Genomic DNA, 24570 nt, shown 5'->3' on the forward strand with positions numbered 1-24570 from the left:
GCAGGCGTTGCATGACGCACCTGCCATTCCTGCTGGCATAAACTGAGGGACACATGGAAAACCGGACTCAAAATCTCGCTTGCTCCACTGCAGAGACCCTTCTCACCCCAGCGTGAGTGTTGTCGGGTGTCTAGGACGGGTACTTCCTTAAGGGAGCACCCCAAGCCTTGCCTCCAAGCTCTGTCGCAGTAGCACTGTTCACGGCCCCCTACTTTCCAGTGGACAGGGCCATGGCATTCTTAGTCACACAGATTCTGGTTGCCCCTGTGAGTATCACCAATACCACCTGGAGTAGATTTATCTAGGGTGAGAACGGTTTAGCTGATGAAGCGGCCCCTGTATCAGGAGATGAGGCTTCATGTAACTGCTTTACCCCATAACAGAGTTATACCATGTAAGACTGTCTTCGCTTTGTCAATCATGAAGACTTACTCCTGTGGCTGCATGTATTTATTCATTCATCCATCCATCCTGTAAGGTGGTCTCTAAATTAGTTGTTTTTTGGACCGCATTCACGTTTGATATAACACACTATCACACAAAAAGGCGGAGGCCTACTGTATACATGTTTCAGCACCAGCCCAAACAATCACTCCAAACCCAGGGCACTTACTATGGGTCTCACAAACTGGAGGTCTCTAGAACTAAAATAGTACAAGAATGTAAAAATCAACCAGCTGGTGTCCTCAGTACTTAAGCAAGCAGTCCACCAGCCTATTCCACACTATGTACACATGTCGCAGTGCTCCAGTTATACTTTAACATCCTAGTTTCAAGGCAGTGGACCTATCTACAGACACCAGGGTATGTTCAATGCACTGATCAAAGTAATCCACACAGAGCCAGCATTTTACAGGACTGTCTCTTATGCAGCATTTCTAGCCTTCCAGAGCTCTGAGGAGGGGCAATGCTTTCCCTGTGTATTTCAACTGTGTTGCCCTCAATTCATTCAGCTGAACTGCGTGCGATACGACATCTGATCTGGTTCTGTTAGCAGCATGTTAACTGTGTAAGGTATATCTAAAACTGATAGGCTGGAGCACAATGGCAATGGTAGGCCTGCATCCTGATGGGGCTCAGTCTTCTTTGGCCCAGTCATTAGTCTGGTGCAACAGCTCCTGTTTTGTCCTTGTTCACACGAGGCACACCTGCCTTAGGTGTATCTCAGTATGAACCATCCATTCAAACATATTGTGGTGCTAGCATGATACTACTGTCCTTCAGCAGTGGCAGCTCAACTCTTTCCCGTACCAAAGAGTCTCTGAGATGTGATACCTTATTGTGGACTATTGTGGGGCCCCCAGATGGCTTATGCATCCTGGTATGTGTTGAGATGGCATCTGACTAGGGAAAACCAGAAAGCTTTACCCCATCACTGAAGCAGCAACACTGTTTGCTTGTTTATTTCTGTAAGGCTGGGACCTGGCCCCCCTGTTTGGATCCTGACACTGTTCGCCACTGGTGGGCAGACTGTTAAGGGGTTCAAGAGTGCTCTACTCTGGTCTGTCTGAAATACCTGGCTTTGCTCCACAGCAGAGGTTAACTCCCTGTGGAATATCTCACCAAAACTAATAGACTGGCATGGCATTTGTTGGTCGTGTTAGCTGGTTCTTAACACGTGTCAGGTGGCACATGCCATTTTTATGACTCCTGGCACTCTCTACGCTTACTGCCTCTTCACTTTGCTTTTGTCTCTGACTTCGGACGAGGTCTCTGACATATCTGCGAATGTCATGGAGTGGGACTGCTGTGGTGCCAGCTGCCAGTGACCATTCAGGGGCTTCCATCTCCTAAAGTTGCTCCAAAGACAAGAGGCTACTGCTTCGGGTTGGCAACGTTTAGTGTCAGTAAATTCAGGAATCAAACTCCCCATTTCTACTGTGTAGGATTGCACCATGCCTGGATGCTATGCATTGCATGGAGGTTACGCACCCTGCAACCACTGTCTTGCTCTGGTTCTTACACTTACTGTTCAAGGTATTTAAGAAATCATTGAGGCAGCGGGTTATCTTGGAAGCATGTGTGGGGTCAGTCCCCCCATGTCCACCCTTGATCCACTTAAGTATCAAGCTATACCTGGGATCTCAGTGAATGCTCAGAGTGTCACCATGGCTGTGGGACAAAATAGAAAGATAGGAACTGGCTCTAGGAACTAAGCTCTGTCCAGTGTTCATGAGGTCAGCAGCTGTTTATGGCGATTCACTGCACATTGTCAGTTTGCTGCCCACCGAAGATCAACACCCGGAGCACAGCAACTCCTGCCCACCCTTTGTTCTTCAGTGCACTCCTCAATAAGGAGCTGCTTGAGGCTGAGATCCTTGGTGAATCTGCCTGCCCTTAGCTCGGTGAGGCCTGCTGCCAGGCCATCCAGACATTGTTGCCTTTGGTCTCATTCGTCATGTGAGGCTGGGGTCCTGGTGTTTCAGGGTCCCTCGCTTTCTGCATGATGTCAGGTTTGTTCCACCCATGTGGTACGTGGCTGGGTACAGGGCCGGACTGGGAACCAAAACCGGCTCTGGGTAGGAGCTCGGCCGGCCCCCCTGGGGGTTGTGGGAGTGGCCGAGCTGTTTGTAAGGGCGGTTTTCTGCCGATTTTGTTACAGGGCCCGATTTTGCAGCTATGCTGCAAAAACGGCCCTGTAACAAAAATGGCCCTAGGGGCCCAAAATCGGCCAAGACCCTGGCGGCCCACTGGGGAAACGCCCGGTGTCCGCTACGGCCAGTCTGACCCTGGCTGGGTAGCACCAGCTCTTGACTTCAATGCTGAACATAAGCTAACTCCTATTAGAGAGTTCTGTTCATTCCTTTAGTTATTTATTTTTTTGAGTTTTATATAGCAAAATCTCCACCAAAAGATATTGGAGTGCTTTACCGGAGCCCCATATACATTACACAAGGACACATTCATTTTTTTTTTTTAGGCACATGGTGATTATCAGGGGTAGCAAGCACTATATATATGCTAACCGTTCCCTCTTCTAGCCCTTCACTATCCTTTTTCAATTCAAATAACAAACTCACATGTCCACTACTCAAATTAATTACCAATCCCCCTATACTAATTCACCGTTAATCCTCTTTGGGTTCCGGAGTAGGGTGCTACTCGCCGAAAAAGCACTTCAACTCCTCATCAGGGGTAGTAAGCGCTATATAAATTCAATTACAATTAAGTTAACTGCAATGCACGCAAGGCCAGCCAATCACACCACAGCACCACCCCTGTCATCATCAGCTCTTGCATTGTCGTACCTCCCTAGAGGAAGAGTTGTTGGTTTCCTGCCTTGCCCCCTATCGTGAGTTGCCTGGTGTTAGGAGTGAAGCTGTTGCACTCTCACTTATGCACTCCCACCGTACCTGGATGAGAGGCAAAGGACTGGCCCTGTCGCGCTGCTGTTCTCCAAATAGTGCAGCCCTGTGACAGGACCAGTGTGTGCCTTCGGTTCCACATGCCAGCATGTCTTTTTCAACCCTCCTTTTGAACTGACGTGTCTTTTTTTCTGTCCTGGTACATCTTGCCCAACATGAAGACAATTACACCCACTAATAATCTTAGTTCCCCCGGCATATGCTGAGGAGTCTGCCTTCTGACATAATTTTTTACATAAATCCCCTTTGAAAAAAATCCACAGCGACAGAAGCAGAGCAGGGTGCGCGTGGCCCCTATTGTTCCAGAGGCAAGAGATGCACATGCACTGTCTGGGTGCATAATAGATTTACAAAGCACACTTTAATCTCCATGTCATTTGTCTTTCTTGTCGGAGCCGGGAACAATTGCTGTTTACCCAGATCACACTGAAGGTTATTCATCACACTGCTCTGTCTCTGTTGCAGTGCAGCACTCTTGGCAGCGGATATGCCCCCTGGGCTTCCCGTGCCACTGCCAGGCATAGTAAAGAGCCTCCATTTGCAGTTGTTGGGCCTACAACAAGAGCTGCGACATTCCCACAGGTGTACTCGTCAACACCTCGCAGCAGACATCTTGGAAGCAGGAGGATGTCGGAGGCGTAGGATGGCACGCGCAGCGTGATGAGAGGTGTCTTGTAGATGTCAGTCAGACAGGATGACTGATAACGCTAGGCTGGTTCGGTACAGGAAATAAGCAGCAGAGAAGCAGATGCGAGACACAGATAAATATGAAATGCAAGATAGCAGTGAGCCCAGGCATGGGGTATGACGTTGCCTTGTTTTCTTCTCGGCTAGTGAACTCTGTCCAATAAAGTCAGGGTAGATGAGGCACAGCATGGACCTGTGATTACTAATGATGAATCACAGGTTCGGATCACAGGTGAATTTCAGCTGCAATAGGACAAGAAGATGTTATTGGGCAGACCTTATCTGCATGTTACAGCAGGAAGGGTACAGCAATTCGGATCTTAGCCTTGGGCGGCTGCCATGTCTAGATGATTAAATAAGAGCAAGGGACGCATCTGCTGGGTGAGACGAGGTGACTATTTGTGTTATTAAATGATGTGCCTATACTAAAGGTGACTCTCTCTACGGATTTTGGTCGATGGAATGCATTCTCTGCTGAATAAAATACCAATAGTGGAATTGCTAATTGAGAAATGTCTCTACCTGAACTGATGGCATAAACTCATGTCTGGACCGTTAGGACTACTGTGTGATAAAGACCTGTTTCACGGTTACCTGTGATCATAACCATACTGTCAGTCAGTGGTGCAGTCACCAGCACTGTCCTACGAGACGTGTGTTATGTATCCCGATCTGCAATGGACTTTCTCTGTCCTCTCATTCATTCAGCCTTGTGCTAAATCCTCCCACTTTCTTTGACATGTCTAGATCCACAGCTTTTCATTTTGACTTAGTTTTGGGATGCTGACATTCTTTTAAGAGGGATGTGATCCTTTGGAGGTTGTTGCCTACTGTTGGTCTCTCAGATATCCTATGTCATTGTGCAACTTACTGTGACTCCTGCAGATCCCTGTATCCATGACTCCCAGCCACACCTGTAGCCGTCACAGCTGCACTGGACAGGTGCCGGTTCCAATGGGTATTCACTAGTACTTCATCAGATCATATAATGATTGTCTCTGGCCATTGATCAATGTCACTAAGGAGCTGTGTCTATCGCCAATAACCCCTTCACATTGGGTTCATTTTTTGTGGGAGTACTTTCAGGAAGTAAGGAAATACCTTTGTAGCTATAGAAGCCCAAAGTCTGGAACAACTCCGGAGGGCATATTTTGTGTCAGCAAAAATGATGACACTTTCTTTGTAACTGAGGCTCGATTTAGACTTCAGAAGACAGGGACTTAGCCAGCCTCTGTCTGCCCGCCTCATGTCGAAATAGGTTGCTGGAAATATTCAGTTGACGGGCCAACTGAGTAGGAGCAGTCGGAGGAAGGGTATTACACAATCTTCCCTATTTAGGGTTGACTTTATGATGCCTTTTTTTCCTGTCCATCACTGCCTGGCAAAGTGGGACAGTTAAAAACCCAAAGTGACCGCTCATCATGGAAGAAAACTTAGTTTGGTTGTTCATGCATATTTTGCATGCTAGGAGGTTGATTAGAGCGGCCTTGTTTCAAATTTCCCAGCTCACCACATTTGAGACGGGAGGTGTTACCATGGTAGCAAACTCTCCCCAACCCTGTTTTCTCATGGCCTTTCCACTTCCTTGTTTTGTTTGTTTTCTAAAGCGCCGAGATAGTTCGCTCGGATGTAACGTCTTTTACTAAGATGCGAGAGCAGAACCTGTCAAATTCAGAATGCAAGGATAACATTTAAATGTATAATCTGAGAGGTACCAATCAATAACTTCGGCAGAGGAGCCAAGTCAATAAAAACAATGTTTTTAATCCAATTGAAGGCGTAAATGAAAGTTGTAACAAACTAGCGACAGAAGGGGTAAAGAAAACAGTCTCTCTCTCTCTCTCTCGCCCCCACCCACCCAGTTCCTGAAAATGAAATGCACCAAACAGTCTGGTCGGAGGAGTGGGGGGTGTTTGTTGGTCTGTGTGTGTGTGTGTGTGTGTATGTGGCTCTGTGTGCATGTGTGTTTCAGTGTGTGTGTGTGGCTCTGTGTGTGTGTGGCTCTGTGTGCATGTGTGGCTCTGTGTGCGTGTGTGGCTCTGTGTGCGTGTGTGGCTCTGTGTGCATGTGTGGCTCTGTGTGTGTGGCTCTGTGTGTGTGTGTGTCTGTGGCTCTGTGTGTGTGTTGCTCTGTGTGTGTGTGTGTGTGTGTGTGTGTGGCTCTGTGTGTGTGTGTGTGGCTCTGTGTGTGTGTGTGTGGCTCTGTGTGTGTGTGTGGCACTCTGTGTGTGTGTGTGGCACTCTGTGTGTGTGTGTGTGTGTGGGGGGGGGGGCTCTGTGTGTGTGTGGCTCTGTGTGTGTGTGGCTCTGTGTGTGTGGCTCTGTGTGTGTGTGTGGCTCTGTGGGTGTGGTGCAAATGCAATAGGTCTCGTATTTGCGAGAGATAAAGCTATCGGGATTGTAAATGACAATGCCATTTATTTATCTGTTTTCAAAACCAACACATAAATAAGAAGTTTGTCATTTACAATGCCAATAGCTCTAACTTTTCCGAAGGCGAGACTGTTGCATTGTAAATGCTTGTTTTTTTTAACCTTTGTTCCCTCATCCTATGAAACTATCTGCATCACTGAAATCACCATCTTTCAAGCCAAGACTCTGAACTCCTCTTAAATCAACAAATTCTCTAAGAACAAGTGCTCCACACTCAAACAAAAAATAAAACGGGGATGGTCCAATATTTTTGATGACCGCAGCCAACTCGATGAACTCCACTCGACACACAGATAGATCCTTCATGAAACAGCCAACTTCCACATGATCCCCATCAACAAATTAACTAACAGAATCACAGCACTCTTCAAAGCATAAAAACCTCTGTTGAATCCTCCCGTTCCGCATTTAGTACAATGTCCTGAATCGCTTTTTCACAAAAAGATTAAATATAAATCGACAAAAATGACTGCAAAAAGACATCCATCCTGCCTTCTATTGCATGGTGCCCCCTAATTGTTGTCCTCGGCCTCCAGTCACATGGTGAACTCGCCAGCATCCTCAACTCCAGTGTAAACTTTGACTGTATTTGCCCACTGCTTACAGCCAGGGGACTTAAATTTACCTTCAACACAGAATTCTGTTTCCAAGAGCACATCACCAGAAGAATCAGTAAGTATCAGCTCTTTTTTCTGAAAAACGTTAAACCTTATTCACAAAGCTGACTTTTGGACAACAGTACAGGTCTTAATCTTCCTTCACCTGTATGAAGGCAATGCATCTCACAGCACTCTGACACCTCTGAAAGCCCCCCTACAAACTGCATCACTCCTCATACTGGCCTAACGAGTTCTGACACATCAACCCAACATTTAAATAATACATTGGCTTCCCCTCTATGCCTGCATTACTTTCTAAAACAGGGTGTATAAACTAGAATTGCATCCAAAGCGGCAGCCCCCTTATGTGGAGAAGAAAAGGCAGTCAGAGCTAAACCAGGTGCAGGACAGCACCACCCTGAATTGACAAAATATAAGGAAATATAAATCAGAAAGCAGGCCTTCACAGTGTACTCAGTCACAATCTGGAATGACAGTCCCCATCAGTTTCTGAACAGCGTCTATCTGCAAGCATCTCCTAAAGGAACTGAAAACGAATGTCTTCAAAATATACTACCTTCCCTTGCAGTAGAAACCTACGTTATCCACCCTACTTGAAAACGATCCTGAATCATGTACTAGGACTCATGTCCAATATTTGGTGCTCGGTTGCTTTCCAGCTAGGTCTACATTATAGAAATATCCCCACATATATCTCTGCATACATTTGAGGACTAAGTCCAGCTCCTATGGCCACCAGCGTCCGGGTTCTTTTCTGGCAGTTGTGCCACCTTCTTAATTGCTTACTTGATGTTGGTAGAGGCTACCCAACGCTCCGAGGAAGCCCGGCACCTTCGACGTAGGCCTATCTCATCACAGTGGGATGAGATCCTCTTCCTCTCTAGACAACTTAGCGGAGAAAGGGGTACACCTCCAGATAGTCTTGAGAACTCGTCCTCCATCACCACACTGGGGCACCCCAGCTTCATAGTAACACAAGCACACCAACCTGCCTCATAGCTGTAATACAAACAACAGTCTACTCACTTCCATGCTTTACCCCCTCTTCCTCAACCCCCCTTTTCTTTTGCCACCCTCAAGTTTCTGATGTTTGAGACATTACACCTACTGACAGGCCCTGACAGCAGAAACCTACTACAGTCAAACTATACACACAAAGTTGCTCCCCATAGCAATGTCACCCACACAAAAGCAGAACGCACACGCATGATTGATACGCCAACTACTGATGTTAAGCTATGCTGTGGAACTTTGCTGTATGACCTGGCAGATTTGTTAATTTGTTAAATGCTAATAACAACTATTTAATAACGAGCAGAGTCCTCAATGCTACCATTAAATCACTGTGATGCATGAAACACATGCCTACAGTTCGGCAGTTGGACCCGTCTATCTTGTCTTTGACCTATATTGTCGGTTTATCCCTACAAAGAGCTGAAAGTGGTGAGTCTAGTTCAAATGCAGGGGGTCTAGAAGTTCCACAACAGAGCCTCTCCTATCAGTTTTGGCCTGACATTCTTGCACAACAGATTTGTGCTAGCATTCCATCTTTAATGAACAACACTGAAAGAGGATAGCTGAGATGAAAGGTTCAACTTTGTGCCTCACCAGTTTTTCAAGATTTCCATCTTGGCGCTATATTTGTACCTATTGCAAAAAGATAGATGTGCACCTGCACTGAACTTGTCAGGATTTTTATGAAGGCAGGTAAAGGAACTTATTGTGAACTTTGGTAATCTAGAAGTTTTTGCCTAAACAAAGGTTTACAGAAATGAAGAACATAAAGCAGGAAAACAAACCTATTATCCTAGAAAAATCTCAAGCATAGTTAAGTAATAATTCATCACAGACAAATGCATAGGTCAGAGGAAATAAAAGCTATTCAGATATATGTGATGTCCGGGGACGATTTGTTATGAGGAAAGCTTTTTAAAAGTTTTGCTTTTACAATGAGTCCTGTAAGGGAGTTAAAGTCTAAAACATTGTTAAATTGGTGCAACATTGTAAAACGTACCAACATTTTGAAATTGAATTATGTTCTTGAAATACAGCAATGTAATATTCAATCTCAAACATGAAGACCAAAGCGAAAGATAAGTGAAAAAATTGCAATTGACATTGTTCCACATAATGTTTTACCAAATTGTTATTGGGGATGACCATAACATTAGTCAATGCCTAGTAGTAGTAATTGCTTTGGGAGTATGTATTGAGTACAATATAATGCATGAGGGATCGATTAACCAGCCACGCCTAATTGAGCTCAAGCTTCATGGAAACATAAGTATTTGACGAAATGTGGAACTGGGACGTTTTTAACTATAAATTATTGTTGTCATTCTTAATTGCTGAAAGGAAGTATGGGTCATGCCTCAGTTCATTTTTAAATGAATCTACATGGATGAAAACTAGGGCAGCTTGGTGGCAATGTTACAACAGGTAGCCTATTGCTATGTATATCTATTTTCTTCTTTCTTTATATTACTTTACTTATTGCCCTTCTTTTTACTTTGACAGAAATTGATCCTTTCGGAAACCTCCATCTTTGATGTTCTTCCAAATTTCTTCTATCACAGTAACCAGGTTGTTCGCATGGCAGCATTGGAGGTAATTGTTGACTTAAGATTGCTGTTCTTTCTAGTGCAAATGAAAATATTACATAGGTGCCTCTATGCATGTACTACACTTGAGAAGGTGGGTAGGGCAACTAAGGCAATTTGTCTCAGGAACTGTGGCCAAATAGGCATGTTTTCCCACAATATATGTAGTTGCCCGGCTATAGAGGGGTATTAGGGATCAGTGGTGGCTTGTTTGAATGATATTTGTGGAAGTAATGTGGCGATCTCACCAAAATGATGTTTCTTAAATATATGGGAAGAATTGGACCTCACCCTCATGGACTAGATCTGGATGACATTGGGGATAATATTGGCTAAAAGCAGTATTTCTCGTATTTGGAGAGCGGAATAGCTGTTGCAACTGAATGATTGGAGGTTAGTTATGGACCGGTGCATGCTTACGGAGAGGGATGTCTGAGAGCAGGGGTGGTCTGGGCAAATGCACCAATATATGGGGGAAATGAAACGATCATCGTGGTGGATTGTTTACTCCTTATGGGATTGCAGGAGCTGATAGTTGGTGCCAGGAGCACCCAGACACTACTACTGTTCAGAAATTTGTTTGGGGGGGGGGGGTAGCTATTATGGGGAGAGTAATTATAATTGGCTGTGTCTTGATGCTGCACTATATGATGTTGCTGTCTTTATTTTAAATTCAATAAAAAGATTCATAAACAAACAAAATTAGGCCATGACTCACAAGAGGCGTAGCCCTTAGTGAGTCATGTTGCCCCACCCCTATCAACAATGGTAATAAATAGTATATTATACTCTGCACTTCTCTGTCCATAGTTAATGCATTGACAGGTTTTCAAGGGTACTTGTATTAACAAAAGGTATTTAACCAATACTAGGATGCAATGGGTTGCATTTGAGCAATATGTTTAAATCAGATTGAAGACATCCAATGACTATTAGGAAGGTTGTTTTCCTGTGTAAAGTAATTGTTACAGGCAGTCTTTGAGATAGTCAAAAGTGTTTTTATCATGTCAGTTATTCTGAAATATGTTAATTTGGCATTAGCACTGCAATAATAATTGTGTGAAAGTGTGTTTATTAGTGCGTTTGCTCTGAATAACATAGGTTATTCAATCACATTTATTTTCACTGCCTTGGCAGAAATATATGTTTCCCCAACTTGCTTATCTAACTTTATAATTAAAATGTTTGATGCATCTTGTAGGCCAGCTGTCTTGCTACGTGCATGACTACTTGACAGAGACAAAAGAGCAATGGAATGACATAAGCCATACAACTGATAAAATACCATTTTCCTTGTGGAGCTTGTATGAAGAGCATTCATAGGGATGTAACCTGCTCTTCTGGCAATTGATCCCAGTATCATAGGAAGTATGATGACTCCAGAGCTAAACCTTTTCAAACTGCACTGAAAGGACACTCACTTCCTTTACTGCACATTCGCCATGTAAAGATGAAATCACTTGAACCTCATTTCAGTGATTTTCTTTGCCAGCAAACTACTTTCTGGAGTTAATTCCACCTGACACCTGCCAGAGAAGGTATTGCTCACTATCCTCATCTGGCACATGCCTGTCACCTCCATTTGAAAAGCACTTAGCTGAAAACATACTTATTCAGTATTGGGGTTGTAGGAGAGTAGGGTCTGCAATCCTATGATCACCCAGATTTTTTGCTTTTGTTTCACTGGTTTACGACTTTTTCTGGCTGTGGGCCTGCCAATCAGACCCACAGCCTGGCTGTTCTCTTTCTAAATTACGATATGTACCCTAGGTGCATTTACCAATTGGTACTGGGCCACCTTATCAGACCCCGTAACGCAGGGCATAGGTGTACCCAGGGCCGCCAGGGGCTGCAGCATGTATTATGCCACCCCTGGCTGGCCTCCTAAATTTGACACAACTGGCTGCATGACAGCTGGGGCAAAGTCGTGTAATCACCCTTTGCTTTAGGTATTGTAGCTCTATATCTAACCATACAATGGACACCCGAGTTCCTATCAGTCACTCCTATGGCAGGCCTTGACAATCCTGAAGGCAGAGTGCGTGGGCTCGTGTGAACTAGGTTCTGGCCCGAGCCGAGCCCGGTTGCAGCTTGCGGAATCAAGACCCAATGGCTGTTCCATGATAACGCGTACCACATCGGTAACTTCGGTGTCGCGTTATCAAGGCATGTCGAGTAAGGTGTCATACGAATCGGGATGCTGCCCCCTCACCAATTCTGGCGACGAGGTTAGCATTCCGCCCTTCTAGAGGGACACGACATGTACGTAACTGAACCCCGGTTAAAGTTAACTAAAGCCTCAGCTCCACAAAATGGATGCTGCCACCACAGACACGAGTCTGACCTCCTGCTGCTGGGAGTTCTTCCAGCGAGGAGAGCTTGGACACAGGGTTTCCTGTCGAGGGCGGTGTTCGCACCGTCCCAGACAGGGTTTGTGTATTCTGGGTAGGTAGAGCTTTTGCGAGAAGGTGACTGCGGAGTGGCACCCCGGTGCTCACTACGCATCTGCCGGTTAGAACCAGTTCCAGGGGCACCAGCCCTGGCCTGGGGAAAGTCCGGCAGGGGAGAGGGGTGTAACTACCCCCCTTCCTGGTCCCACCCTTAGGGCAGGACCTAGTCATGTACCCACCCCTTTCTTTAGAATAAAGGCCGGAGCGGGGACCCTTCCAAATTAGATCATCTTTGAATCAAGAACTACTTTCTACGAAAGGACATTCGAGACTCTTCTCAAGATTTCTCCCTTGTGACTAAGGAGTAGTCACCCTGCATCAGCGGGCACCATCTAAGAACTCTGCGGTTTTCTGTAAGTCCTTCCTCAAGGAATCCGACGGCCCAGCTCGACGAGAACCGGCTTCCCTGGCACCTCTGACCTCTACCCACGTCATCAGCTCAGCTGTGATCTGTGGGTGCGACGAGACCTCGAGGGACCGGCCATCATCAGAACCTGCACGCTCTTAACCAGCACGACCATCGAAGCAATTCTCTGGTGAGTGCTCTGGGGTTCGAGAAGCCCCGACCCTGAGCCGCTCCAGCACCGAAGTGCAGTCTCCCAGCATCTCCACGATCTGCGTGGGGCCCTTCTGCTCGCTGCTCAACACGTTGTCCGGTCACTAGCCGCTGGCTTGTGCCCTTCCTTGACGACGACCGACAAACAACTCTGCTGGTCTGGTTGCTCCAGATCGGCCCTTGCTCCCTTTTCCGAGAGGAGCACCCCGGACCCTCCTGGTCCATTCAAGACGCCATCTTAGGCCTACCACGTGGCCCTGAGATCTGCCAAGGCTTGTTGCCCCAATCCTGGGCCCAGCGACGCCGACAGCATCATCCTTCGTGGGACAGCTCGCACCTCCATCCTGGTCGCCGACAACGCCTCCTGGTCCGTGAGACTGCAGAGCCTAGCGTCGCCCACTCACCTGGTCGAGGTGACGGCCAACCGGTGCCCTCCTGGTACCCTCTGACTACTGGCTAGTAGTACGAACTTGGTCCCCTCTGCTTTCAGGTATCATCGATCTCTGATCCAGGCTTGGATCTCTACGAACTATTCATCACTGGTCGCCGGCCAGCAACTCCTTTTCTTCCGGCTCCTGGCTCGTCAGCGAAGACCCCCGACGCCTGTAAGACTTGTGCAGCCGCAGCCCTCGTGGCTAGGTAACTTCGGCATTTCGGTGCCTGCATAGCCTCCTTACTCTAGGGTCCTGAGTCCCTCGCTTCCGACTTGCCTTATCGGGTCCGCCCGAGACCACTAAACTTCCCGTGTCTTCGGACACTTGTTTTAATTGTGCACTTGAAGTATTTTCCTAAGAGATTTGGTTTGTGCTTAGTACCCTGTCCTCATAAAGAGTACAGGGCTGTTGTGATTCTTAAATAAATATACCGTTTATTTTCATAACACTTGTGTGGTGTCCTTTCACTGGGTGTTCAAGGGATACATGTGTGGTTAACAGCTGGCTTAACACGCCCTCTCGAGTCTTTAGCCTTAGACTGCTCGTATCCACGCTACTAGGATAGCTGGTCTATAGGTTGACTTACAACCAATCATCATAAGGGTCGTTTGGAACGATACATAGCGGTCGCTAGAATAGCGAACGCTGCATATCGGGCCAACTTCTCACAGGGGTATCTTTCATAGATTCCCATGCTTGAATGATTACCCGTTATCGAAGTGTGAGTCCCACAGTACCATAGTAAAGCAGTATGTATAACTTAGCATAAGCTAAAATGGCCCTAGGCCATGAATTTAATAGCCTATCTATGTTTTTTTTTAAAAAAGGACTATACTTCTAGTTATGACCAATCAGGTAGTAGTACCCTCTAGAACCCTCCCAAGAGCAGCTGATTCCCTCAGATTTTCACATCATGTCATGCTTGAAAGAAGTCTTCCTGAGCTTTGCTCAGTTTTTCTCATTTCAAAGCTTATTCTTCTACATACTGCTAATATGTCTGACAAGAAATCCCTTTTCAGTCCTTGCAAGACCTGTAGGAAGAAGAGAATCCATGTGGATGATCCACATAAGAACTGCATTTACTGCCTCCATCCAAAATATGAGTTAAAGGAGTGCAAAATTTGCCGCACTCTCTTCAAAAAATCTTAAGAGACAGGGAAGGGCTGCTAGTCTTGTGACTTCAGAAGACCAAGACTCAGTAGACTTCTTCTGATGAGGACAGTGGCTCCTCTGACAGGTCTCATTAAAGGGCTCGATCTCTAGAAGGAGCGTTAGAGGGGTCCAGGCAATCCCTCAAGACTTCTCACCTGCCTCATAGATCTAAAAACAAGCATTTGCAATGCAATAGGTTACTCGGGGTTAAGCTATTGACATTGTAAATGACAATGCGTTCTATTTATGTTTCAAAAACACAAACATAAATAAAAGGCATGGTCATTTACAATACCAATCGCTCAAACTTGTGTAAATGCGAGACCTGTTGCATTGCAAATGCTTGTTAATGCTACGGCGCAGCTGCCGGCTGATGGTTTCATGCCTTCATTAGCAGCGGATCGATGCAAAGGTGGTGTCTCTGGAGCATAGTACTGACCCAGGCGGCAACCTGTGAAATTACACTGGCTGTCCAGTAATCCGTGTTGCCAGCCTCTGATAGCACTGACGGATCCAGCTGGCTTCATCGCGCGCAGCTTGTGCATCTCCAAACCAGTCACTCTCGGTGGCGTCTCCTTGGGGCCTCTCATTCCCTTTCATTCATTAGTATGAATCAAGCATTATATTACTGCTGCAGCCGTCTACGCGCGCATGTGCACAAACGCACTGTAAACACACTTGACAGAAAATTATGCGCAGAAAAACAGACCGGAGCGGCCATATGCACAAAAAATCCACAAGCAAAAGTAAACCGTAAACTTACATGTGGAGGAGAAAAAAATACAAACAAATGCATTAAAGGTGGGCAGACACATATGGAAGACAAGCACAGATAAAGGTCACACAAACACAGAGAGCTCACACATAGAGAGACCATTGTTCACAAGGAAAATCCGATATTGGACACACATGGAGAATTATGCGCATACTAAATACTGATAAACAGGAAACATGCAGGAAACAAAAGGGTAAATATACGTACACACAAAAGTACAAGCCGTCAGCATTGCGCGAATGTAAAAAATAAGTTCTCACCCACTAATTAAAGGAGACAGTCTCAAGCCGCAAGCAAACGATCGAGTCCGGGTGGGCGGGGCCTAAAGGAGACCGGGCGGTCACCAAAAAGCCTCACTTTCAATCGGAGGCCAGCGTTTACCATAAAGGATGACACCCCCCAATGAAAAGCATGTGCGGAGCTTCCACTCCACTTCCGAAATTACCTCGACAATAGATCTCGCAGAGCGAGCAGCACATTGATGGAGGGTCACATAGAGGGTCACGTTTTACCATCTAATTACCGAAAAGGGCATTTTGATCGACATTTATAGAATGAAGGTCTGATGTGGGTCCGGCTCGGCAAAATCTGAAAATATACTAAAATTACCAATTTTCACCATATACTATCAGTAAATGGAAGCCCACAGATTCCGTGAACCCCCTACATATAGGCCTAAGCCAAAGGACACCATCTTATGTTGCCAGTCTTTCATATTAAGCTCCAATAGGCCTGATGATTTCAAAACATAAATTTCTATTGCACTGAAAACAACGAGGTAATTTGGGCAATCACAGAGTATAGTAATTTTTAACAGCTTCAAGACCAACGCCCACACACACGTAAACAGACCCAGCTGGTACAAGTTGGTACATCTTGGACTATTGCTGAAATATTGTTTTGAAAGATAGCTTGCACGAAATAAAAGCCACAACATCTTAAAATAATAGCACCTGTCGTAAGTTCCGCTCTCACATATATTTTTAGTGATATGTATGTGACAAGATGTTCTTTGTTTATGTTCTGTGGTCAAACATGGCCAACCAACCATTGAGCCACCTGACCATTTCCGTGTCCTAGGGCATGCGGTCAAGCCACCAGCACCAGTAGGTGCGTCAGAAAGTGCGTCAGAAAAGTGTCAGTTCTGCATTTTCCGGGTATATTATATCCAACACTGCAATTAGAAGCCAGAACTCTGCTGCTGTGACCATCACATGCGTGGGTTCTCCGGCCGGCCGTTTATCTGATTTGGGACGTCAAATCCTCTCAGGTGGTAGCTCCCAAGCGAGATAATATTTTTGCCTTTTTAAATCTCTGACTATGCTCGGTAATTTTCACCCACACCCAATTCTTTGCATTTTAGGTTTCTTTAAGTGATTAGATCTTGTATGGCTAGTTTCCCTAGTTAGGTTATCTCTAGGCACTGCATTTTTATAGAATGTGTTCTGCATTTCCTAACTAACTTCAATTGTGCCTTTTTAAAGATAATAATGCTTGCATTTTGGGTCTCTTTAAAATGTTTAAACTGCATGAATAATTCTCTTCAGAAAAACTTGCTTCTAGACACAGACTACATTCTATGAAAATATAGTGCCTAGAAGCAAGCTAGGCCCTTGGGGTGTGGCTCACCGGCTGGTAGGTCTTTCAGTATGTCTCCGAGGCCTTGTCCTACTTCCGCGGTGGGTGCCGGCTCCCCCGGCACAGGTGCCCCCGCGTGTCGCCTCCCTACTCACCGTTTCCTGGCGCGGAGGCGACTAGGGCCCAAATGACAGCCTACCCTGTGGTGCTGCAGGCTTCTTTGGCCCTTCCTGCGGATCCCTTGCCTTGCGCTGGGACTTCCGCTGCATCGACGATTTTGGCTTCAGGTCATAGGAGGGTGGCGTCGTGGAGGTGTAGTCCTTTGGGGCTTCTCTTGTCGACGCCTAGCGTCCCTGCCTCACCGCAAATCCCTACGGGTCTCCCTGTGGCGTTGCGGGCTATAGCCAGGACTCCGGGCTTGCACCCGAGTCCCTCTCGATTCCCTGAGCAGGCGGCTGCCTCACCAGAGGTTAAGCCGGCGCCATATCGGCGCCGGAAGACTTCCTCCCCGGCTGAGTCGCGGGTGGAGGTCGGGGCCTGGGGCGCCTTTCCGAGTCCCATTCGGTCCTCGGCGCGAGCAGCTGCTCCGTCTGGGGTCGAGCCGGCGCTGCGCCTTCACCAATTCGGTGTCAAACACCCCCCATTCTCCTGGAGAGCAGGTTGTGGCAGGAGTCGGCCCGGCACCACGTGGGCCCACTCCGACGCCGGTCGACACTGATCAGGCACCGATGCCGGACACCACGCACGGAGCCGCGCCGGCGCCGGGTTCTAGATTCGTCTCCTGAGGTCGCTTCTTCTTCTCAGGTCCATCACCTGCTGGTGTGTTCCTCTCCTGAGACAGGGCGCCGTGTAGTTGCATTTTCACCGGCATCTACCAGGGAAGGCTCTTCGCCGTCCCCACGGCCTAAATCCTTGAACCCTTCTTTCTGTGGCACGCAGCTGGCTTCTCCACCGGCGTCTCCGCCCTCCCCTGGGGCCCCTCAGGTTCCCCATTCCTCAGTGGATCCTCCTATAGGCCGGGACTGGCTGCTTCCCCCTGGACTTGGGGATGGGCGGCTCAGTCTGCAACCGTCACCCACAGAGGAATTACTTTCACCTCTGCGGCGCCCTACTGAGGCCAGTGTTGCCTTTGTTCGGGCTATTTCCACGGCTGCTGGTATTCTGAGAATGGGTGAACCTGTCACTCTATTTCCTACAGACAAACTCTTGGAGATTCTACACCAGGGCTCTGGTGGACAGGAGTTGTTCCTTCCTTTTAAAGCGTCACTCCATAATTCTCTTATGGGGGATTGGGGGCGCCCTGCCACAGGCGATCCGGTGCCTCAGGCACAACTGCACCGTCACATCCTGCTCCGCACGACCCGGTCTGTCTTTCTTTCCACCCTTCTACTCAAGGCGCTCTACTGCGCAATGCCTTTCTGTGTTTGCCTGTGGTGTTGTTCCCTCCGTCTCTGGAGGCTTGGTGGTTAGATTCATAGGGACGTAAAGTCTTGGCTTCTTCCAGTGCTGCCTTGAGGGAGCTCAACACTTTGTGTGTGCTGAACAGGGCTACTTCTAGCCTGTGGGATTCTGTGGAGCCCCTTCTTTCTCATGTCTCTCATGAGGGGGCCCGTGCTGATCTGCGGGGCCATGTGTTGGATGGTAGAGAGTTGGCCGCGTTTATTTTGCGTGCAGCTTTGGATGTTGCCGATCCTGTTGGCCGTGCCGTTGGCCACGTCTGTGGCTCTCTGTCCCCATGCTTGGCTACATGATGCTGTTTTCTCTGAAAATATTAGAGAGCGTCTGGTCGACCTCCCCTTTGACGGGATCCTGTTGTTTAATACTCATGCAGACTCCGCCATTCTGCGTCTTCTTGCGGGACTCCGTCTTCCTCCTCCTCTTCCTCCTCCTCCTCCTCAGTAGGTTGGGTTGCTGATCCTCCGGGGCTTGGTGGGAGACGTTATCCCACTTGCTCCTGATATTTGATTTTTGGAGGGCTGTTAACTCTTTCTGTGAGGGATACTCTGCCCTCTGGGTCTTTGGTTGGCCCTGCTCTTCAGTTGGCTGCTGGTTCAACCTCTTTGCTCTTCAGTTGGCTGCTGGTTCAGCCTCTTTTTTGCCCAAAATGCTTTTTCTGGCTGACTACTAAGCCTTCTGTGGTTTCTGCTGCAGGTCTATGATTTTGTCCTCTGATGCGGGATTGTTTTTTCCCTAAGAGTGGTTCTCATGCTTTTGTGGGACGTGTCCTACCCTATGTGGGGTATATGTAGCTATTGTATGGCTCTGTCTTATACGAGGAGGGTGTGGACTCCCTCTGGCGGGTTCATCGCCCTTCCTGGTGGTGCTTTATTACGATGGTGCGGTCTTTGGTCCTTACTGGGGCATGGCTTGGCCATCTACGACGTTGTGCTGCAGTGTTTTGCCCTTTACCTGCCGTTTGGTCTGGACCTCTGTCTGGTGTTTCTGAGGGCATGGTTTCCTGTGTTGACGGCTTGGTCCGTCCTACTTGTTAACCCTCTCATCTTCTAACTGCTCTCACTACTTAGTGGATCGGTTCTATCCGGGGCGGTCCCCTTTTGGGTTCGTTCGGGCGGTTTGCTAGCCTTGCCCTTATTCTCAGCCCGACGTGGTCCGGGCGTTTAGTTTTGCGGCATTGTCAGCAGCTGGCTGTCCCTGCCTACTCTTCTGTTCTATGGCCGGCGACCTTGGCGTGGTCCCTGGAGCTCCTCCTTTTTGTCCTGCGGGGCCATTGTGGGCTTCCGTTCTTATTCTTCTGCCTGCCTTACTGCTGAGGCGCTGTTCAGTCTTGTCTTTTGGCTTCAAGCTGTGATGGGCTCGGCGGCCCTCTTCACTGGGTATGTTTCCCGGTGGAGGGCTTGCCGTATTTCGGCCTCTCCTCCTTGGAGTCTGTAGGTGGCTCTTCTCCCACTGCGCTGCCTGTACATTGGGGCTTCCGGTGGAGGTCCCTGGTACGTTGCCTGGGCTTGGGGTGTTCTGCCTCCCACCCCTTCGTATTGCTTTCTCTTGTTGGTGAAGGCTGGGTTGCCTCTTTTGTCGTTCTAACACATCCCCTGTGGGGAAGGGGTTCTTCCACGATGTTGAGGTTCTCTTCAGCTTAGGGCCTGTGACTCATCCTTGCTGCGGTGGACGGGGCTATTTTCCCTGTCACCGTGGCAGGTCCCCATGTTGGGGGGTCTTGGGCTCGTCTGAGCTGGAGAGGTATTCTCGCAGAACCCTCCTCCCCTTTGGGGTATGGCTAGGGTATCTATTCTAAGTTAAGGAATCTGCGGCTAGTACAAGATGTACAAGTTACTTACCTTCGGTAACGATGTATCTGGTAGAGAAGATTCTAGTTTCAGATTCCGTCACGACCCGCCCTTCCTCCCCAATTCTGCTAGGACCCTTCTCGGTCTTCTACACCCGCCTGCTTCAGAGCAGCGGTCCTCTGCGAGTGCTTGTTTTCTTACTCCCTCACTGGGGGATGCTCGCCTTGTTTTAGTTGTTGCTCCATTCCTTCCTTACTGGTGATTGGTGGTCGAATGCCTGGGTACTTCTGCGAACATGCATTTGGCCTCCATTGTAGGGTTTGTTGTGCCCTGATTCCTTGTGTTGCTTGCACTTCTGACACTTACAGTCTTTTTGGGTTGAGGTCTCCTGGCTGGGTCTCGACCTCTGTCCCTTTTAGGAGCTCCCCCCTTCTGGTGTTGTTGGGGGATGAATTGTCATTGTGCTTCCGTTCTGGCCTTGGACCCTTTCTTGGCTCCGGACGGTGGTTGCTGCCTTCTTCGTCTATTGTGCCCTTTTTTCACATGCTTCTGTTTCCAGGGAGGCTGTTCTGTTGGTTGCAGGCTTGCTTACAGTAGCTGTGCTCTATTCTTTCATTCCATGACTTGGTGCCTTAGTGCCTGGCACTATTCTGGATTTGCTGTTCCACACCTTTCGTTTCCTTACCTTCTGTGTAGCTGGGTTTTTCGCACACTGTTCCAATATTCTCACAGTTTTGGTTGTGATGGCTCTGGATTGTGGCACGGAAAGTTCTCTGAAGAAAACTGATGTAGGCGTGCCGGGGTGTGACTTGTGTATCCTCGCTGACGTCACCGGTGCTGACCCCAGGGCAGAGTCACGTGGTGTCGTCCCCCCGGCGTGCAGGGATGCTGTCGCAGAAACGTTTTCCGTATCCAGTCTCACGCCTGGGGATAATTCTACGTTAAGGTATCTGCAGCTAGAATCGTCTCTACCAGATACATCGTTACCGAAGGTAAGTAACTTGTACATCTGTAACTGCAGTTATCTAGTATTGGTATCTTTCATAGATTCATATGTGACCCACCCTCCTTCCCGGAAGAGGCTCTCCTTATAGCTTGGGCTATTATTCCCACTTGTGCTTGAAAATCTGAGGGAATCCACTTCTCTGTGAGTGTTGTAGAGGGTGCTACGACCTAATTGGTCATAGTTAAAAGTTATACTAAAAAAAATAACATAGGCTATTAAATTCATGGGCTCTGGCCATTTTAATCTATGCTAAGTTTTACTATGGTACCATGGGACTTCCACTTCAACGGCGGGGGATGATTCAAGCATTTGAATCCATGAAAGATAACAATACTGGATAACTGCAGTTAAAGGTAAGTAACTTATTTTCTTATCTGTAAACCCAAGCATTTTAACATGGTCAGGGACACAAGTTTATATATTTTTTTCAGTGCTTTGCAACAGGCGCTTTGTCTGATGCCGGCTTCTGAAATAGAGAGTTCACTGGGCCTGCTGAAGGGTTGGCCTTGAGACTGTTGTTAACCAAAAAGTGTTTTTCTTACTGAAAAGTAATGCTGAACTAGCCAAGGGGTACTCAGTGAAGCCACTGTTGCTACTGTGGGACTTAATAGTTGTCTAATTGATCGCAGCTTCACACTGCCCATGCCATATAGGCTGCATGGCAATGACCCTATATGCTTCCGTCAGTAAGCCTTGGGCTGCTGTTCTCAGTGGACAGCAAGGACTGGAAAACTGTTAACGCAGAAAGCCGCTCTGCTCAACTTGTAGCTTTCAATTCTTTGTCAGAATGACAACCAAGTGAAACTGTGTTTATTCCTAACCCACCCATGTGTAGGAATGTTCATATTTTCTTTAGAAAGGTTTGTAGGCAGGCAAGTAGGAGATGCCTCCCTGCATATGCCAGCAATCACCAGAACCATTCAGTATTTTATACCCTCCTAACCGCAATGCTGAGTTGCCTAATGTTCCCCTGCCCTGATGCTATTGCACTGCAGATACAGTTTAAAAGCTCTTAAGCCACAGATGCTGTCCTAAATGCCCCTTGTTGGAATTCTTTTTTGGTTAGTTGGCCAGGAGAAGGGGATTGCAATACATCTTGGCATAATGATGATGAACGTACTATGAATACTGTCATTGCAAGGGCTATATCTCGACTGAAGGCATAGAGGATTCCTGAAATGGCAATAGCTGCTCAAGGCAATATAATTTCTGTTCTGGCATTGGTGCTTCTATGTTGAAGCCTGGGTGGCAATATCTTATTATGAAAATAGTGTGTTACATGTGTGGATTTTTGCTACAACAGTGGTCCTTCACATACAGAGTGGTAGTTATGGTAACTGGCATGACAGATGTGCTTTAGAAATTCAACAATGAGATTTAGGGAGAGGCTGTAGCCTAACGGCTAGAGCAGTCAACCTCGGACCTGGGGAATCTGGTTCGAGTCTTGACAACGACACTCAACATCCTGTGATTCTGGGCAAATCACTTAATCTCCCGTGCCTAACAAAAAATGAATGTGTTCATCTGTATCGAAGCAGGTGCTCATGTAAAGCGCTCTGATGCCCGACACCTCAGGTCTAGTTTGCACTAAATAAAACTCTAAAAAATAAAAAAATAAAAAAACAATGGGGAATATTTTATGGTAATATGTGCTTTAAGTTTTAGGACATGGAGTACGTGGAGATGATGGCAGTCTCTAATATAATGGATCTGTCTGAAGCATATGCCTACGAGACTGGTATCCTTTGCGTAGCAAGCAAAATGCACCAGTCCTAGCACCCTAAGCAAAAGCGTGGATGCCCTAAAAAGCGCTCTTGCAGATCACGCTGCCAAGTCCTATTTAAGCATAAGTGATTCTAAGTCTAGGAAACCGCACATTATTCAAAGCCAATTCGCTGTTGGGGCTCTGTGTTTGTGGTGCAGACAGTCTCAAAAGCAACTGACACTCCACTAGAATTGCACCTATATAGTCCCCGCAAATCATTTGTGAAGCAGATGGCGTCCGGGCACAGCACCATCTATCGGCTGCAAAGCTGCTGCTCCAAAGTTTCTGGATCCAGTCTGACTGGGGAATATTCAAAAGGTTAGATAGACTTTTCCAGAAAGAGCGTTATCAATATCAAAGATAAGTAGTTTGTTAATTCGCAGCATATGTGGCTGTAGATATGCATCCTTTGCATAAACCTGCCATCTAGTGTTGGGCTTGGATGTTTGCAAACTGTTTTTCTTCTAAAACAATTCCTGCGTCACAAGATACAGTGTGACTCCTCTTTCCAGTCCATACATTGTGTATGGGCGTCAACTCCACGTCAGATGCTTTTTTTCTGTGTTCGAACGTGTACTGAGTAGGCTTCAAGTTTCAACATCCCTGGAAGGAATTGTTGAATGCTTTCGGAGTCCTTTCCTGATTATTCGGTTTACATTCTGATTCTCCAGTTATAGACGTTGAACCATCGCTTTGCAGTTGTTTGTTCTCCAATGCCGTCCGGGACCAAATCACCTCTACGCGTAGCATCACCTTCGAGACTGACAACTGGTGATGGAGAAATCGGTGTTACAGTATTGTCCCCAATGCCACGCTCAGTACCTGTGGACCTATCACCTAACAGTCTACAATATGTGCCTCTCACTAGACCACAACAACATCCGCTGCCTGACATGCCAGGCATTCAGATCAAAGACAACTCTTCGAAACCCAAGAGAGAATCAATGAGCATACACCATGCAGTAGGAAGACATCTCAGAGACCCCAGATATCTTTGGGGAAAATTAAGATATTACCTACGGAACCCATGAGGAGGAAGAGGCTGGACCTTCAAAGATATCAATCCTAGCAAAAAACCAGCCACTTTTGTACTCTGCCTATCCGAAGACGAAAAGAGGGAGCTCCTGCATGAAAGTCCGGCCCTTGGATGAACCCCACACTGAGAACAATGAATATGGCTCATGAAAAGCACAAAGGTACCCCTGCACTTTGGCATAGCACCACTCCTGTGGGAGAAGGTCAGTGAGCCCCAAGCACATTGACAAATATTTTATTTACATGGCCCACCTCCCTCAACCATGTCTCCCACCAACGTCAGCTGCATCCAGCCTTTGGCTCCGACACGAAAGTCTACATTGGTTTCAAAAATATCATGGCCCGATCACCCATTCATCATTGAAAGTTGCATCAGTTCTAAAGCTGATTCCATTGATCCAGTAAAGCACATTGGGGCCAAAATATCCAGCAACTCTCAAACTGTCCTTGTTGTTGAAGCCTCCGTTGGCAACCTAGTTAGAATTAGCTGCAAAATCTCATCAGCATAGGGGCAGAAGTACACTCAAGCACACAAGTTCCCATCTACCCCCTTGGAGGAGGACACAGAAGGGCCTTTATTTTAGCTGCTCCAAAAAGAACTGGACACTCACCAAAGGCACATATTTAGTGATCTGTTCACAGGGACAATTACTACCAGGGTCCTTCCACCAGCAGACCCTGTACCTGGCTTTTCAGAAACAGACTGTTGCAAAGCCTTTCACTGACGAGCCGCCATGTAAGAATTATATTGACACTAGAAATAGCCCTATTTCCATTCACTCCACCACCCCTATCCTCGAACACCTCCCCAACCAAAACAACCCCTCTGATGCCCCCATCAGACTCTCCACCAGGGCCACCCCATTACAC

General features: G+C 47.2%; 1 protein-coding gene across 2 annotated transcripts in view; it reads left to right on the forward strand.

Annotated features, from left to right (window-relative positions):
• ACACB (acetyl-CoA carboxylase beta) overlaps positions 1-24570 on the forward strand; it is a 1895698-nt gene that overhangs the window by 546560 nt on the left and 1324568 nt on the right. For both annotated transcript variants that reach the window (XM_086943101.1, XM_086943102.1), the window contains exon 25: positions 9622-9711. In XM_086943101.1, coding sequence (XP_086799227.1) covers positions 9622-9711 — 90 coding nt within the window. The remainder of the gene's footprint in view (positions 1-9621; positions 9712-24570) is intronic.

This window comes from Lissotriton vulgaris, chromosome 11, assembly GCF_964263255.1.
Source record: "Lissotriton vulgaris chromosome 11, aLisVul1.2, whole genome shotgun sequence".
Lineage (NCBI taxonomy): Eukaryota > Metazoa > Chordata > Amphibia > Caudata > Salamandridae > Lissotriton > Lissotriton vulgaris.